This window comes from Apostichopus japonicus, chromosome 20, assembly GCF_037975245.1.
Source record: "Apostichopus japonicus isolate 1M-3 chromosome 20, ASM3797524v1, whole genome shotgun sequence".
Lineage (NCBI taxonomy): Eukaryota > Metazoa > Echinodermata > Holothuroidea > Aspidochirotida > Stichopodidae > Apostichopus > Apostichopus japonicus.
Genome location: NC_092580.1, coordinates 6,864,021 through 6,883,516, shown reverse-complemented (window position 1 = coordinate 6,883,516; position 19,496 = coordinate 6,864,021). Strand labels below are relative to the sequence as shown.

At 37.0% G+C, this 19,496-nt stretch overlaps 2 protein-coding genes and 1 pseudogene across 3 annotated transcripts in view; 1 reads left to right on the top strand and 2 right to left on the bottom strand.

The window, feature by feature from the left end:
- The window catches only part of LOC139961196 (uncharacterized), a 101,162-nt gene that overhangs the window by 13,694 nt on the left and 67,972 nt on the right, over nucleotides 1-19,496 (bottom strand). The gene's annotated exons all lie outside the window — the stretch shown is intronic.
- LOC139961195 (plexin-A4-like) overlaps nucleotides 1-19,496 on the bottom strand; it is a 92,950-nt gene that overhangs the window by 63,487 nt on the left and 9,967 nt on the right. For both annotated transcript variants that reach the window (XM_071960198.1, XM_071960199.1), the window contains exon 2: nucleotides 5,867-6,973. In XM_071960198.1, coding sequence (XP_071816299.1) covers nucleotides 5,867-6,919 — 1,053 coding nt within the window. In that variant the 5' untranslated portion in view covers nucleotides 6,920-6,973. The remainder of the gene's footprint in view (nucleotides 1-5,866; nucleotides 6,974-19,496) is intronic.
- Nucleotides 14,072-18,911, top strand: LOC139962059 (uncharacterized; annotated as a pseudogene).

Below are 19,496 nucleotides of genomic sequence, written 5' to 3'. Positions count from 1 at the left end.
CACATGTATGAAACAGTGACTTGATTGTCAAGTTATTGCAACTTGAAGATTAGACGTTTGACTCTGTGACCTCATAAATACTCATTATATGAGCACAAAACTTACTATGGATCACCCACCCACCAAATTTGTTATTGATCAATCATTCCCTTGTCTAGATATTGTGCATACAAACTTTTGATCCAAAAATAATGCTCAGTCCCGCCTCCTCATAAATATGCATGTCAATTGCAATACACATCAGCATGTATCTAGGTGGTCTACCAAACCAAGTTTGAAAATCCCCAACTTGTGGTTGCCACGTTATTGCAATTTGAAGATTTGACATTTGACTCTGTGACCTCATTAATATTCATTATATGAGCACAAATTGATCTAATCATTATGGACCACCCACCTACCATGTATGTTATTGATCAATGACTCCCTTTTCTAGTTTTTGTGCATACAAACTTCAGTTACTAAAACAACGCTCAGTCCCGCCTCCTCATAAATATGCATGATATCAATTGTAAGACACATCAGTATGTAAAGGTCATCTACCAATATCACCATACAGTACCAAGTTTGCAGAATCCCCAACTTGTGGTTTCCATAATATTGCAATTTGAAGATTTAGACGTTTGACGCTGTGACCACATTCATATTCATGATATGAGCACCAAAATCAACAGTGTTCATCAACTCAGTATGGACCACCGAGGCACAAACCCAACAAGTATAGCATTGATCAATCATTCCCTTGTTGGGTTATCTTGCATACAAACTTCTGTTACAAATATAACACTCAGTCCAGCCTCCTCATAAATATTCATGACATCAATTGCAAGACACATTTGCATGTAAAGGTCATCTACCAATATCACCATACAAAGTTTGAAGAATGCCCAACTTGTGGTTTCTGAAGTATTGCAATTTGAAGATTTTGACGCTTTGACCTCATTAATATTCATAATATGAGCACCAAAATCAAAAGGGTTCATCAACTTATTATGGACCACCCAACCATCAAGTATGGCATTGATCAATCATTCCCTTGGTGAGTTATCGTGTCACACACGTACACACACGCCGGCGTGACTACAAAGGTTCCTTTGCTTTTCAGCAAGGAACCAAAAATCCATTACCAAAGGCAACAACTGCCATACCCCTTTAATCAGCTTGCCATAGATACATGCCTTCATAATGATCTTGAAATTTAACTTTAATATATCAGAGTACCTTAGTTGTATGAAACAAATTTGTCTAAATAAATACAGCTGTTTAGCAGCAGTGGGAAACATAAATTAATCAAACAAATTCTTGTTTTACTGTTAGAACAAGAGATTTGTTACATTTTTACATCATTGAACTAAAAACATCTTCCAGGTCTTTGGTCACGGTTATCGTTGTAACTTTAACTGTGTAAATTGGCTGCAAACATTCTTGTATGGTTATTTCACAAATCAATAATGGTAAGATAAAGTTTGTCACATTTAAACATGTTTGGAATACTGAATGGCGTACCTGTCAATGTTAGCAGTTTTAACAGTACTTTCACAAAATCATTTGGGTCTATTCTGGATAGATGTGTTTGTCCTCCACTTGCCTGCTGTTGCAAATGTTTTGGCAATAACCCCCCAAGAATAAGTCTTGTTCCACCCACATGGTTTGTTTCCATACCTTTTTTTACCTGTAACTTTGGTATGAAATTTGGAATACACACAGCTGGCTTGTGCAACAGAGCTCTATAAAGGTACTGTACAGTGTACTGTACATTGAAGCTACATGGCTCAGGACACTCTGGAGGCTGGATTGAATGAATCTGAACTGCAATAATTTTATTTTAGGTAATGGGTGGCAGAAAGGGAGTGAATAAAAATAAAACAGAGGCCTGAACAGAATTTAATGGAGAAAGTCAGTGTCACACAGTAAAGGGTTTATTTCCTTAAATACAAAATAATCTTGCACAATTGGCTCTGGTCCAGCCATGATTTATCTGCATGCCTACAAAGTGTTAATTTCTCATATTTCCTGGGCAATTGGTTTAACACATTTCGGTGCAATGTTTTGCCAAGTGCACAAATGCCTTTAAATGCAGGGTAATCTATCACAGTAAGACATGTCACTTATATAGAAGAAAGGTCCCATGAAAATTAACCTGAATATACAGTCTGACAGTTGTAACTACAAATTTATTGATGTCATTGATGGATAAATTGGTTCATACCATTGAGTTTGCAACATTTGGACCTAAAAAAATGTATTTCTTTAATAATAATAGGTCATGCCTCATTGCAAACAGATTAAGTCACCACCTAGCTGTAAATGCACTGCACGATATCTACCAGTCTGCCTACAGGCAACACCACTCAACGGAGTTGCACAACGACATAGCGGTTTCACTTGATTCAAAGTTTAATGTGGCTCTTATCTTACTTGACTTGTCCGCTGCTTTCGATGTCATCGACCACCAAATTTTGTTTCAACGTCTGGAAAAAACTTTTGGGGTTACACACAATGCATTAAGCTGGTTTAAATCTTATATGACAGGAAGAAAGCAATGGGTCAAAATTGGCCAGACTTCGTCGACAGCGGTACAACTTAGCAGTGGCGTCCCACAAGGCTCAGTACTTGGCCCCATCATTTATTGTATGTTCACCAAACCATTGTGTGAAATCATAAAGCGTCACCAAGTCAACTACCACTGCTACGCCGATGATACGCAACTCTATTTACAGTTCGATCCCAAAATGTCATGGACAGAAATACAAGAAAAGTTGCAGGAATGTGTAAACAATGTTGGGATGTGGTTGAGGAGAAACAAACTTATGTTAAATGATGTTAAAACGGAACTTATTATTTTTTCACCTAAAACCCAATTGAAAGACGATGTAACTCCGCACATAACAGTTGGGACCAATACCATTTATCCTGCATCTATTGTTAAGAATTTAGGAGTTTACTTTGACTCTCATCATACCATGGAGACCCAAGTTAATCATATTATCAAGTCTTGCTATTTCCATATTCGTAATATAGGTAGAATAAGAGATTTCATTACAACTGATGCATGTAAAATACTGGTTCAATCCCTTGTTACCTCTCGCTTCGATTATTGCAATTCTTTACTATCTGGTATTTCACAGTCTCTAACAAACCGCCTACAACGCACACAAAATTGTGCAGCTCGCCTTATATCTAGAACTCCTCGTCGCAACCATATATCTCCTGTATTGTATGAACATAATGAACTACATTAGTTACCTGTACGATTTAGATCAAAATTTAAAATTCTTTTACTTACCTTTAAGGCTCTTAATCACTTGACCCCTAGTTACATCACCAATGAGACCATACCTTATATTCCGCCTAGATCCTTACGCTCAATGAATAAAAATTTACTTATGTGCCTTCTTCCCGATCATCAACATATGAATTTAAACGTTTTGATTATACTGCTGCCACATTATGGAATAACTTACCCCAGGACATATGCAATATTAATATACACTTAACGCAATTCAAGGAATTACTTAAAACACTGTTTTTCAGAGCTGCCAACACAGATTAATGTACAGTACTTATTTTTATACTTGCTGTACATACTTAGTTCAGGTGTTATTTTGTATTTTAGTCATAATTTTTCTATTTATTTATTTTTTAACATTTCTATCATTTATTTTTCTATACAATCTTAACTTTTATAACCTTTTGAACTTTTTTACTTTTAACATATTTTTGTCTTTTGCTGTTAGGCGCCTTACAGCAATTTTTTAATTGCCAACACAGATTAATGTACTTTTTATTCTACTTGCTGCACGTACTTAATTCAGGTGTTATTTTGTATTTTAGTCATAATTTTTCTATTTATTTTTTACATTCTACATTATCATATCATTACATTACATTATCATATATTTTTCTATACAATCTTAACTTTTATAACCTTTTAACTTTTATACTTTTAACAAATATTTTATCTTTGGCTGTAAAGCGCTTTAGAGCAATTTTTTAATTGAATAAGGTGCTATATAAATTATGTGTAATAATAATAATAATAATAATGCTTGCCCCTATATAAAAACATTGCCCCCCCCCCCCATCTTAAAACACAAGCCTAGCTATGCAACGGCTCTTGAGCCCAGCCTGCTATTACACTGAAGCATATCATTGTAATAATTGATTGGTTTCTATTGTAAATTATAGATCTTTCCCTTCATGATACAAGCATTGCAACTGAAGTAATGGAATTTTTCAATAAGAAACTTACAACAACTTTCTAATCACCTTAATGTGCCTTAAACAATGGGTGCAAATCTCTATTTTTTATAGGTAGACTTTGTACAAGGTATTGTGAATGACTAACTGTATATGACTAGTACATAAGACAGAATGTGACTCATTTGACTAGGACTTAATCTGACCTACATTACTATACTGTAGTTTACACGGGTCCAAAAATCGGGAACCAGGTACCCAAGGGCCGTCATCCCGTCGGGTATCCGGGTACCCGGAAAAAATTGTTTACCCTCGTGTATCACAATTTTCAAGAAATTACGATGCTGTAATAAATGCATTATGTTCTCTACTGACAATGTTTTCATGTTCAAATACGTAGGTGTAAGATAAAGGTATAAAACCTTCCTCAAACATTTTTGTTTGCTTTTGTTTCTTTCATTGACTTGTTAATAAATAAATAATTTAATTATAATTAGCATTACTACTAACATCGCACTGCCACCCCTGCTTATGCTTGCTCGTGCACGTCTATTGGATCAAACCATATAAATATCCAATTTAGCTCTTAAACAATCGTTACTTCTTCTATCTATTATGCATGCCCAGGGTTTGCATTAGCCACGAGATTGCACGATTCGCGCAATTTGATCGCATTTGGAATAAACGATTAGTAAAAAGCCACTTGCGATAATTATTTTTTAGTTATTCCGGCTATAATTCATAAACATCTTGTAAAATTCCTTGTCAGCCTTCTATGAAATGAACGAATAAGAAATCATTTCTTTCACATGGTAGCCAACACCACACTAAGTCAATGAGAAATCTAGCTAAGCCTAACCATCTGTTTATGTGCTGAAATTGTGATGCAGTTATAAGATATCCATGGAATACTTTCATTCTTGCTGTTACGTTTGACCACATGGTTGCCTCACACCACACTAAGTCAATGGGAAATCTGCCTAACCATCAGTTTGCCCCCAATTTTTTTTTTTTTTAAACAATCACACTTTGCGTAGGATTCGGGTAATAAATTAGGAACCGGGTAGTATCGCATCGTGCGGATACATTCGTTATTGCTATTATCATCGACCACATGGTAGCCTAACACCAAACTAAGTCAATGGGAAATCTGCATAACCGTCGGTTTGCCACACTTTGCTTAGGAATCGGGTAATAAATTAGGAACCGGGTATTATTGCGTCGGGCGGGTACCCCAGATAACCTGTGCAAACACTACTGTAGATACTCTGCCACAATGTAGTATATTACTATACTTACCACAATATAGTATATTGCTATACTTACCACAATATAGTATATTAAGTATACTTATATTACTATACTTACCACAATATAGTATATTACTATACTTACAACAATATAGTATATTACTATACTTACCACGATATAGTATATTACTATACTTACCAAAATATAGTATATTACTATACATACCACAATATAGTATATTACTATACTTACCACAATATAGTATATTACTATACTGACCACAATATAGTATATTACTATACTTACCACAATATAGTATATTACTATACTGACCACAGTATAATATGTGACTATATTTACCACAATATAGTATATATACTATACTGACCACAGTATAATATGTGACTATACTTACCAGTCTACATTGAGCATTATTCAGGAAATTGATGGCACTGGGTGTTGATCCTTCGTCTCGAATACAGGAACAGTCAGTTGTTGCATCTTCAAACTTTTCAATCAAATTCTTCATCTCATATACACAGAGAGCAGACTGACTAGCTAGGTCAAAAGATTCATCTTCATTATTCTTGACAAATACAGCAAAGAGTTGACCATCCACTACCTGGGATGATTGTACAATGCTATACAGAGTGTTATTAACCCCTCTGCATTCTAAAGTGATTTCAGTAAAACCATCCATTGATGATGAACTGTCTGTTTGACAAACACGGCTCAGTTTAGGGACAATGTAGTTTGGCTGTCTTATACCTGTTGCATCCTGTAGCTGTGATGCAAAAAAGTAAGTGTAGTTATGATATGAAAATGAGGCAACATATCTTATCAAAAAATTTGGCAATACTTCGCTCGCAAACTGGCCTGTATTTTTATTATCACCCATCTGGCAGATTCTATCTGATCTTGACAAACAATTGGCAGATATTGGTGATGCTCCTCTGATATTCTGAGCAACATAGAAGGCGAGGTTAACATCAACTCCAGCTGGATGAGTAACCACTAAACCAATTGCTGGATTCTGATCTTCAGTCACCTTGAGGGAAGATAGAGTTTCATCTTTTGTATCCCTCAAGTCATCCAGATTCCGAAGCTGACATGTTCTATTCAGACCGGATCCACATGAAATTAATTTGTCCACTGGCTGAGGTGCAATAGATAAAATCTTGTTTGTGTTATTTCCACTATTATCTTGAGTACTCACACTGGTCAGTTCACTGAAGTCTCTTGATAAGCGATACAGTCTCCCCACTCCTCCGATATAAATGCTACTTCCATCCTTTGCCACAGTGAAATGATTCAAACTTGTTTCTGAGTTAACTGAAAAGGAATTTAAGTTGTAGGCATCCAATGACCCAAAACAAAAATGTTTGGTTCCTTTGAAAAAATATAAAATGTATAAAAAGATGAAGACAATCCTGCACTTGGGTTCCATTGGAAATATGATCTGGTACATTAGCTATGTAATCTCAAATATGTCCACCAGTATGCAGAAAAGATTCATGTCTCACTGTAAAAACAAAAGAAAGGAAATAATCCAAGAAAGGTACATTTCTGTATTATGAGATGTTATAAATAGTAATATTCTACTCACCCTCATTTCTACCCAACTGTATCATTCTGTATGTGATTTAAGCAAATTAGCTTTGTGCTTTGACACCACTGCAGCAGCATGAAGCAACATGTGCAGCCATCTGATACATCCCACAATGGAGAATAAAAACTTGTGAAAGCTTTAACAGGATAACCTGATTGTAACTCTTGTATCCATCTGACCAGGTGATGTAACATTACAACACTATTGTAAACCCCTCAATGTTACTAAGTACTGTGTAATATATATATTTACATGGTAATAATCACAATAAGCCCCCCTAATCATTGTTTCCCACCAATTGCCACTTCATGTTCATTATGCAGTATTGACATTTCATTTGCAAATATCTCCAAAGTATGCTCAGTACCATCTTTCTTTGTGTTGGGATTTTGGTAGACTATAGTAACAGCTTATATTTCAGGTATTCTATCTTTATTTCCATTGGTTAAGTGTGGTATATACAACCAGATTGGTGTAAAATTACACACATTATGCAACTTTAATATTTTGATTCAACTGCATATCACCCTGAACAATATCGCTAAAGCAGAACAAATAGCTCACAATGCCCGGTTCCCGGACAATTCCCCCCTGGACGATTTCCCCCCGGACGATTACCCCCCGGACGATTCCCCCTGGGACAATTGCCCCCCGGACAATTCCCAACCCTGACAATTGCCCCCCGGACAATTCCCACCCGGACAATTGCCAACCCTGACAATTGCCCCCCGGACAATTCCCACTCCGGACAATTCCCACCCATGACAATTTCCCCCCGGACAATTTCCCCACGGACAATTTCCCCCCGGACAATTTCTCCCCGGACAATTTCCCCCCGGACAATCCCCTTCCTCGGAAATTTCGACGATTGATTGACAGCCGATGTAGGCGGGGTTAAGGCTATTATTCCAGTAAAAATGAGGGTGTGCAACAAGAGATTTCAGTTTTGGTTTCGATGACAATCGTAACCTATGCATTCATGCGGGCGGAGAGTGTGTATGCATGTATGCGTGTGTGTTGGGGGGGGGGTGTAACGCCTCGCTTGTAAATACGATATCTCAGGAAGTGAAGCTTTGACCAATCTAATATTGGTGTATATGAGTAACACATTGGGTAGAAGAACCCTTTTGTTTTGTGGGTAGGTCAAAGATCATTTTGAGTCACCAGGGGCCAAATAGTAAAAACCTTGTAAAGACGATATCTCAAGGATGTAAGCTTAAACCAATATCATATTTAAGTTCGTGAGTAGGGGACCACATTTAGGAGCAAAAGCCTCTAGTTTAATGTGGAGGTCAAAGGTCATTTGGGTTCACCAGGGGTCAAATAGTGTAAACCTTGTAAACACGATATCTCAAGAAGGGAATGTTGAACGGATCTCATATTTAGTATGTAGTTGTTACACGTTCAGTACAATATTTTATTGAGATCAAAGGTCATTTTGAGTCGCCAAGTTGTGGAAACCTTGTTTATAAGCTACAGTATCTCCCACCGACCAGCCTATCAGATAACATGTGCGTTACGCCTCGTGCGAATAGGGGGCTATTGGCATTGGAAATGAGCTTATGGGCATCCGTAAGATCTAAAACTCAAAAACTGTAAACTCCAACATACTTGTATTTGCTTAAACCTGCCGCTTGGAAGCCTTACTTTGCGTGCAAAAGGTGTACCAATACTTTAAATAATTCAGACAACAGAGGATAGTTGTAGCCTTCCTGGATTACAAGCTGGGATAGGGGACCAAATGGAATATTTTTGCCACTGACTTGAGACTTGAGTTGAGCACACTCTTTTTGAATTTCCTCCTTTATTTCTGCAAGCAATCTGGGTTGTTCTGATCATTTAGCAGCAAAGTACTACAATGATCAGCCACCCTCCCAATTTCTTCAACACCCCCGATGAATTCAAAGTTTCGTCTTTTCTTGCTGGCCATAATAAGGGTCAACAATTTGGTAACAGAACTGAAAGTTTGTGGACAACAGCCGAAGCTATGCCTCATAATACTGACTTGTGAATTAGGATACAATGTTTTATTGACATGTCAGGTAGGCCTTTCTATTCTGTGCAAAAAATATATTCTGTAAAAAAAAATATATATACTGAACAAATGACGGTGCTCTGTAAGTGCCAACTGAGATGTTTTGTTGTTAAGTAACTTCAGTGACCAGCTTATTCATTATATTGCTGCTTTCTTCACATCCGCTTTCTTTCCGTTGATGTTTAAAGTCCTTGCAGAAGTGCAACAAAATAATTGAAAGACTGTGGTTAGAGAAGAGCAAATAGTGGATCATATGCTAAGTCTTAGCCTAGTGTAAGTAATAGGTATGCTGTTTAGAGTAGTCTAACGTTAACATCACACTACCAACTATCCTACTTACGCGCTATATCTGGACGCCATGATTGCAGTAATGCTGCTATGCGTATGTTACGTATGTTATACGATATGTTAATGGGACTGTTAAGCCGGCTATAGATACAGCAGGCTTTGCTGTCGATCGTAACGCCGTACTATCATGTGCAATGTGATGTCGCAAAACCACTAACTTTGAACTGCATTTCGGTTCTGAGCAAGGAAGTACATTGTACTTGCACACTTATGGCCAATATAATGAATAAGCTGTTCACTGAAGTACTGAAACACCAACATCTCAGTTGGCACTTACAGAGCTCCGTATTTTGTATAGCATATATATTTTTCGTACAGAATATATTTATCGTACAGAATATATTTTTCGCACAGAATAGAGCTTGAATGTTGGATAATATATATATATATTCCGTACACAATGCAAATATATTTTTGCATAGAATATATATAATTTCTGTAACAGAATTTATATATTTTGTTAGAGAAAAATATTTTTCTGTACCAGAATTTCAACACTTGAAAATACGCCCTGTAGTAAACCTGCCGTTCATTTTGGCCACTGCTCACTTCTTCACATTTCAAGGTTATTAGTTTGGAACGTTAGCCGGTGTGTTACGTAATCAATTTGCCAAGCCTTGCAAAGGAAACGTGGAAAACTCACTTGCACAGCTCAAATTTCCTGCGATCTACCGCGAGCGCCTATTAAACTGTCCAAGGCAGGTAAACTGTTACAGCAGTGGTGCAGGGCGCATTTTCACTGAAATGTATATTTTTTAGAGAATATATATATTTTTTCTCTTAGAGAATATATATTTATTTTTCTCTTAGAGAATAAATAAATCCTTGGCATAGAAAAATATAATTTTTGTGTTAGTACATATATCTTTACAGGATATTATGGAAAGATATATATTTTTCTATTAGAGAATAAATATACAATGGCCTAAAAAAATGAATAATTTATGTAAGAGAATATATATTTTTTTACATGATATTTGCTGCAAGAGAATATATATTTTTGTAAAGAATACATATTTGTTATTAAGTAAATATCGTCTGTACGCCTGGAGAATATATAAATATATACTTTAAAGGAATAAATATAATTTTCAGAGAAAATATATGCGTATACATATACTTAAATATGTCTAAAATGTATTTTTGAAGTTATCCATGTATGTATTTCGCAAGTATAGCATATATATATTTGTACGTAATATATTCCGCTTTCTCGCGCCATATTATCGCGCGATTGCGGTTAACGTACTGACAACACTCTTTTCATTTGTACCGATAGTACACACAAGGTACCCCTGTTTGAGCTGTCGTTACGCATTTATTTAAGTTTTTTGTTTTCCAGTTTGGTTACACCTATCGTGCATCATTTAGTTTGAGCGATTAGTATCAAATTAATTTCAAGCTGGTGAATAGAGCTGTTCCTTAGGACCTACTTGTAACAGTGCACTTGATAATAATACGGTTATTTGTAACATTAGGCAATAGGCATTTGTTGATTGGCTCACAAGTTAATAGTAAGCCTATCGTATAAAGGCAGTGAGCGAATTAGCCACTCGCCAAAAAGTCAAGCGTAATGCAATATTTGCTAAATTGGCGAGTTGGCGACCGTATTAGTCGAGGCCTGGTTTAAACAGAGACAACTCCCTGGTTTGAAGCATAAATTCTACTGTGCAGTAGTGCTAAGTTGGTTTCAAAATGGAGTTCATAACCAGTGAAAGAGGGGGAAGAAAGTTGGCGGTTGAAGGCCACCTTTATTATTTTCAAAAAGAATTGGCGGATGGTATATTGAACTGGGACTGCGTACTGCGTCGTGGGGCTCATCAATGCAAAGCACGCATCAGAACCACCGAAGATCACGTTGTGGGTCGAACAAATGAACACACCCATCCCCCAAATCCGGAAAAAATTGAAGCAGAAAAAGCAAGGAGCGCGATGAAAAGAAGAGCCGTTGATACAGAGGTAAGCATGCACATAAATCCGTTCTTTTCAGTCTTGTTGCTTCGACATGTCGTGCGGGGGCGAATAATTTCTAGTATATTTCTGGGAGGAGTGACTTTCAATTGTAGGGTTCACTAAACTCACTTGTGATGTCCAATTCTAATCAGTGAAAGGTAGCTTGTCCGTTGGTCGTATGGCAAGCCGTTTTAACATTTACCTCTGTATTCTACTTAAGTAGAATTAATTCCAATTAAGTAGACTAAAATTAAGCTTAAGTGAAATGAATTGCACTTAAGTAGAATTGTTTTTGACTTAAGCTTAATTGTATTCCACTTAAGCGGAATTCATATTAGCTTAAGTTCAAACTGTTTTTGTCAATATCATATTTTACTTAAGTAAAATTCAATTTAGCATAAGCTGAATTGAATTAAACTTTAGTAAAATGCAATTCTACTTAAGTAAAATACAATTGTGCTGAAGTAAAATTTAATGTACTTAAGTAAAATGCTACTCTACGTAAGCAAAATGGCTTTTCAATTTCACTTAAGCTAAATTGCATTTTACTTAAGTGAAATAGAATTACGCTTAAGTGAAATGTGATTGATCAATCTATTTCACTTAATTGAAATATTACGCTTAAGTGAGATGTGATTGGTCAATCAGTAAGCTACTCATTGCGTCACTGTATTTGCCGCGAAGTCCGACTTCGTATACTAGTATAGGTACCGCACCACAATTAGAGTAGTGTCCATTCGCTCATAAGGTTAACTATTGTCAGAAAAGAGGTAAAAGTACCTAACGTAAAGCTTGTTTAAGCATGTTATCTATGGCGCGAGAAAGCGGAATATATTATGTACAACAATGTATATGCTTTACTTGCAAAATACATACATGGTTTACTTCAAAAATACAGTTTAGACATATTTGTATATATTCTGCAAAAAAATATATTCTCTGACACAACATTTATAATATAAATATATATATCTCTAAGAGAAAAATATATATTTTCTTTCAATATATATATATATATATATATATATATATATATATATATATATATATATATATATATATATATATATATATCTTGTTAAAAATATATATTCTCTGGCAGAAAAATATTTTTCTCTAACAAAATATATAAATTCTGAGACAGAAAAAATATATATTTTACAGGAAAAATTATATTCTGTGCAAAAATATATTTTTATTGTGTGGTACGGAAAATATATATATTCTCTAACAACAAAATTCTATTCTGTGCGAAAAAATATATTTTGGTCGAAAAATATAAATATGCTGTACAAAGTACCAAAACATAAATATTCTCTGACAGAAAAATATTTTTCTCTAACAAAATATATAAATTCTGAGACCTAAAAAATATATATTCTACAGGAAAAATTATATTATGTGCAAAAATATATTTTTATTGTGTGTAAAGAAAATATATGTATTCCCTAACATTCAAGACCTATTCTGTGAGAAAAATATATTCTGTACAAAAAAAAATATATTCTGTACGAAAAAAATATATTGTGCGAAAAAATATATATGCTGTACAAAGTACGGAGCTCTGTAAGTGCTGACTTAGATGTTTGTTAAGTTGTTCAGTAACTTCAGCAGTGACCAGCCTGTTCATTACACTGGCCATTCATAAAACGCACATGTTTGCTCAGAATCTTAATGCAGTTCATAGTTAGTGGGTTTGCGATATCACATTGCACACAAGGGCGTAGGAACCGGGGGGGCTGGGGGCGCCAGCCCCCCACCCAGTGAAAAATGTGGAGGGGCGGAAGTATCATTCCGCCCCCCCCCCCCCCGCTTCGCAAGTCAGAAAACCCCTTTTTCATTTCCAAATGAGAAAAAAAATCTCATTTGGAGCACCAAATTGCATCTAAGGCCTGGTGAAAATACAAAATTAAGTTTACAAAATGGAGTGGGTGTTGAAGTGTGCTATATTGCACCAAATTGCATCTGAGGCTACCTGGATATGCAAAAAATTCCAAAGGGGGGGACACCCCCTCCCCTTAGACCCCTCCCCCAGGCAGGCCATCAGTCTTCAGCCCCCTCACTCAAAAGTACCTTCCTACGCCACTGATTGCACATGATAGTACCAGGGATTATTCCATAACAACTCCCTGATTGTACGACGGTACGTTCGACAGCGAAGCCTTCTGTACCGTAACTAGCCGGCTTAACAGTAACTGCTCACATCTTCACACTTCAAGGTTATTAGTTTGGAACGCTAGCCGGTGTGTTACGTAAGCAGTTTGCCAAACCTTGCAAAGGAAACGAACGTGGGGAAAGTCATTTGCACAGCTCAAATTTCCTGCGATATACCGCAAGCAGGGAGTTGTTTTGCATAACAACTCCCTGCCGCAAGTGCCTATTGAAATCTGTAAGGCAGGAAAACTGTTACGTCAGTGATGCAGGGCGCATTTCACTCAATTGTATATTTGTTTTAGAGAATATATTTATTTTTCTCCTAGAGAATATATATATTTTTTCTCTTAGAGAATATATTTATTTTTTCTCTTAGAGAATATATATTTTTTTTCTTAGAGAATATATATATTTTTTCTTGTAGAGAATATATATTTTTTCTCTTAGAGAATATATATATTTTTCTCTTAGAGAATATATATATTTTTTCTCTTAGATAATATATATATTTTTCTCTTAGAGAATAAATATATTCTTGGCATAGAAACATATAATTTTTGTGTTAGTATATATATCTTTACAGAATACTTATTGTTAGATAATATATTATTATAAACATATATACAAATGTGTCTAAAATGTATTTTTGAAGTTAACCATGTATATATATCTCAAGTACAACATATATATATTTGTACGTAATATATTCCGCTTTCTCGCGCCATAGTTATCAGTTACTGTCATCGTTTGTTCTGCCTTTAACAGAAAGGCGTAGGGGTGTCCCTATTATTCTCGACCGGTGCTACGCGCCCCTGCATATATTTTCCGATTAGTTTGTTAGTTGCTGCTTCGTCAATGTTCTTTACAATGATGTTGTTACTTTTCAAACATAGTGCTGCTGTTTTCGTTGACATTTGTGTTTCGTTTTTTTCGTTCCAGGATCGCACACGCAATGTTGTTGCGAGAGGCATCGCCAACCTGTCGCCGCAGGCTTGCGCACAACTCCCTAGCATCGATGTAATGAGCAGAGATGTTCGTCGCCAGCGTCAAACAAATGACCCTCCAGTCCCGGCACCCGATGATAAGTTATTTGACATTCCGGATGAGTTTAGAAGTACCAACGACGGCAGGCTATTCCTCCGCTATGACAATGGTCGTGATGACCGCATCCTCCTTTTTGCGACACAACGGTCAATGGACTTTTTATCAACATGTCACCGTTGGTTCATGGACGGTACGTTTAAGTCATCGCCGCCTCAGTTTGCACAGATATATACTGTGCATGGACTCCGTCAGGGACGAAACATACCCACAGCATATGCTTTACTGCCAAACAAGAGGGAGGAAACTTACGTTGAGCTCCTTAGGCAGGTGCAACAGCTTACCTTGGTGGCACCAACAAGTGTGTTGACAGATTTTGAAGTCGGTGCAATGAATGCAATCAAAACTGTCTACCCTGCGGCGAACGTACAAGGGTGTCTCTTTCACCTTTGCCAGTCCATACACCGTCGCGTGCAATCAGAAGGCCTACAAGACGAATACATCAATGACAATGTGTTCCGCTCGCAAGTCCGCCTCCTCGCTCCACTAGCGTTTGTGCCTGTAGCCGAAGTCGAGGATGCATTTGTACATGTATCAAATAGGTGGGGGAACCATGGACGGGCCGTCCTTGATTATTTTGAACGGGTGTATGTAGGACAAGTTCGAGCTGGTGTAAGACACCCGCCATTATTTGATCTTAACATGTGGAATGATCTTAACGCATGGAAAACGATTTACCACGAACGAACAACTCAATTGAAGGCTGGCACAATGCCTTTAACCAGGCAATTGGATTCCAGCACCCGTCCATATGGGCATTGATCAAAGCGACACGTCGTGAGGAAACGATGGCCGGGCTTGTCATCGCACAGATCGAGGCCGGGCAGCCGGCGCCACCTCAAAAGCGAAAATATCGCCGAGTGGACGAAAACCTAAAAGCCATATTCATGGATTACAGAAACAGACACCTTTTGGACTACCTCAGAGGGATATCCTATAACCTAACATAATGTAAACGGCGTTTTAACTAACAACAAACAGAAAACTGTTGAATCTCTGCCTTGGGCAATTCAAAATACAAACGAAGGTCATTCATGGCACTAACAGTTTCATTTTTTTCCTTACTATTACGCACCAAATTGTCCTTATCGTCTTTACTCTGTATGTCCTTTTCCAGTTCTATTTGCATCCCAGCACTTTTCATTACAGATGTGTATTTGAGTTGGCAATCCTGCATCCCAGTTTCAGCTTCCTCAAATTCCTTGTCATCGTCAATGGTAGAGACATAGGACTCGTGGACCTCCTCAAGTAGTTTTAGTTGTCGTTGGGCCTCTTTCAGCATCTCCGAAATTCCTTCCAAATCAATGTTTCCATTATCCACATCAATATCAGCATCTATTAGATTTAATGTCCTGGTCAGTTGGCCTTTCCTATATCGCCGACTCCTTTTAATGTCAGCTTTCTGTTCCGCCATTTTATTTACGTGGTTGATGTCAGATTTTGGTTCCGCCATTTTATTTCCGTGGTTGAAATCCAGGAGAGAAGTACTAAGTCATATCCATAATTATTTTAATTGAAGCAAGAGCAAGCTTTAAGGTTTCAGTTTTCCATGGTTTAAGTCCAGGAAGAAATTCCAAAATTCATCTCCAAATGTTGTCAAGTCTTTCCATGGTTAAAGTCCAGGAAGTTAACTCAAAATTATCTGCAAATTATTTCAATTGAAGCAACAAAAAGTTTCAAAACCTCGCTCTGCTAGCATTTTATGTTCACCAGACATAGTGAAAAGTTAAACTCAAAAAGGAAATTTGGTTGTTCTCTTTTTATTTTTCGTTGCTCATCTTTCTCTTTCTCTCTTTTACTCAGTCTTTTACACGTTGTGTTCTGTCTTATACTTATTTCTCACTCAACCTTTCTCTCTGAAGAACAGTTTACAACTGACCACTGTCTCTAAAAAACACACTATTCTCTAACTCAATACAATACATGCTAATTTGCATAACAAAAACAGAATGGTTGGGCAAACAATAGATGGCACTTGAAAGCAATTGCCTATTACATAACATAGCAGGTGCAAACTTGTTAGACTGCTTAACTCTCTAGAACATTTCAATAGATGGCATTTTTAAAGTAATTGCCTATTACATAACATAGCAGGTGCAAAATTGTTAGACTGCTTTACTCTCTAGAACAACTACATCACCATTTCTGCATTTCATGTTAGTTTCGGCGTGTAAATTTGTCGTATAATGTATACTGTGGGAAACACTGAATTGCCCTGTCTGCAAATATTTCGTTATATTGGATTTGTGGTCTCGTTATAATGGGTTTCGTTATAATAAGGGAAAATCGTGAGTGAAATTTGTTTGTTATAGTGGGGTTCGCTACATTGGAGTTTGAGTGGACTTTATTGGTATGTGTGCGTGTGCGTGTGTGTGTGTGGGTATGTGACGCCCTTAGCTCGTAAACACGATAACTCAACAATGGCAAGTTGGATTGAAGTCATACTTGGTACATAGATGCGCCATACTGAGTAAAAGAACCCTGTTGATTTTGGTGCTCATCTCAATAATATTAATGAGGTCACAGGGTCAAATTTAAAATTTTCAGAATTGAATCATACTTTGTGTTTGGTGTTGGTATATAGCGGGTACATGATAATGTATGTTCAATGTGATATTATGCACATTTATTAGGGGGCAGGGCTTGAGTTGATTTTTGATAAAAATAGCTTTTAAACATGGTACGTTAACATATAGTAGGTAGGTCCACAGTCAGTGAAAGAACCTTGATCAATGTAATCTCAATCGGCAAGGAATCACAATATGCCCACTGGCTTTTTGGTTTATATTTTAAGAAGTATCATCAGAATAAATTTAAACTCTTTAAAATGGTATACTAAAGATTCGCCACTTCGTCAGACCGGTATGACCTCTGGTAAGAGCAGTGGCATTGTTAGGTAAAAGCTAAAGGTAATTTTGTTTTTGTTTTTTAGAAAACCGCTAATTCTTTTGAAATTGGTTGCTCTTGTGTTTTGTTATTTTCGCCATTTACATCGCTTGTTTTGACTGACAAGAATTTGCAGTCTTTTGTTTTGCGTTATTTATGTTTGAATTCTTGAAAGTTTTAGAAGTCGTTTTGCTCGTAAAACAACTCAACCATAAACGATCCACGACTCTGTCCCAATTTTTTTATGTCTCATGTGTCTACAATCCCCGCCAAAATGACAGGACAACAGTACCATGAATACAGTGCATGCATATTGGCTGTCTTTAGAACTCCCCACCCCCTCAATCAATGTTGGGGTATAGTAGCTATAATGCATAACAACAGTCTAGAGCTTCGTGATTCCTTGTCTTTGGATTTGAAGCCATATATAATTGTTTACCTAGCTCTGTTGCCTTCAGGTGACCTTGACCTTAACCAAAAACAATAAGAATCATCTACTCACTATGGGTAATCCACCACCGAAGTATGAGAATGATCTGAACTTGCGTAATCCACTTAGAGTGGTTACAACCGGCGTCACAGACCCACACTTACATGCACGCATGCACATCTTCCGCCTCTGGCAAGGAATCAAAAAGTGGTTCTGAGCAATTTTCATCCAAACTACATTTGGCCACGCCCCTCAAAATATTAATGAGATGCAGTAGGGTTCTAACCTACACATGCACCCACACCTCCCACCAATGCCACCAAAATAAGTTTGAACAAAATCGGACAGACGGTTGCCGAGATAGTAGCATTTAAAGAAATTTTTCGAAGCCCCGCCCAGTCATGAATTTTAATGATATTGGCACCACAAACAATAGGGACCACCTACTCACTATTCCCAAGTATGGGAATGAAATCAAACTTTGCCTCATTGACTTAGCCTGATTACGAGCAATTTTCAACGAAATTACATTTGGCTCCGCCCCTCATGAATATCAATGAGATGCGATAAGGTGTTAACATACGCATGTACCCCACCTCCTACCAATGCTACCAAACAAGTTTGAACAAATCATCCATTTGGTTGCCGAGATACGGAGTCCGTCCACTTTTTAATATATATTAATGAGATTGGCACCAACAACGATAGGGACCATCTACTCACTATAGGTAACCTATACCCACCAAGTATGAGACCGATCGGATCTGCATCGTTCAGTTATCGTGATTACAAGCCGGCGTCACAGACAGACACACGCACACACACATGCGTGAAGGCATATATTCCTGTTGCCTCTGGCAAGGCATAAAAAAGATTCAAATAAAAGCCTCTACCCGGAAACAAATGCAGCTAAAGTGCGCGTGAAGTGCGCAGAAAATGTTAAGGTTATCTAGCTAACATGCATGTGGAAGGAGTAAATAATTCTCACAGCATCAATGCAGCTCACCAAATCTATATTTCCACAAATTTACTAAATTGACGCCCAAAATATTATCATTGTTTTAGTAAAGCTATAGTATACACAATGCACGCGAAACAAGAAAGTGTTTTGGTACTTTGTCTCCTAAACTACAGTCGTTTTGCTATTTAAGCTTTTCAATTCAACGGTGTTCGTATGTTTTCTACATTGCAAAATTATTACATTGGTAGCGTGACAGGTCTCAGATCAGATTCAGATCTCTATGTAAGTAGACCAAAGTAAACCCGTATCTCACTCCTTTATGTTGAAAAAATTAAGCGAAAGTCAGTCTCTACAGGGCAGACATGGTTTACACACAGAAAGCGGAAATAAATAAATATATAACTAATGCACGAGAATCTCGCACAAAGATACGCGTGGTTCGTATCTTTAACCAGGGAGTTGTTATGGAAACAACTCCCTGCTTTAACTTCGTGAACATTTTTTCTCAAGTGAGTTGGACCTGTTGGTTATGCTAATATAAAATAATATCGTTCACACGCACAGTTTT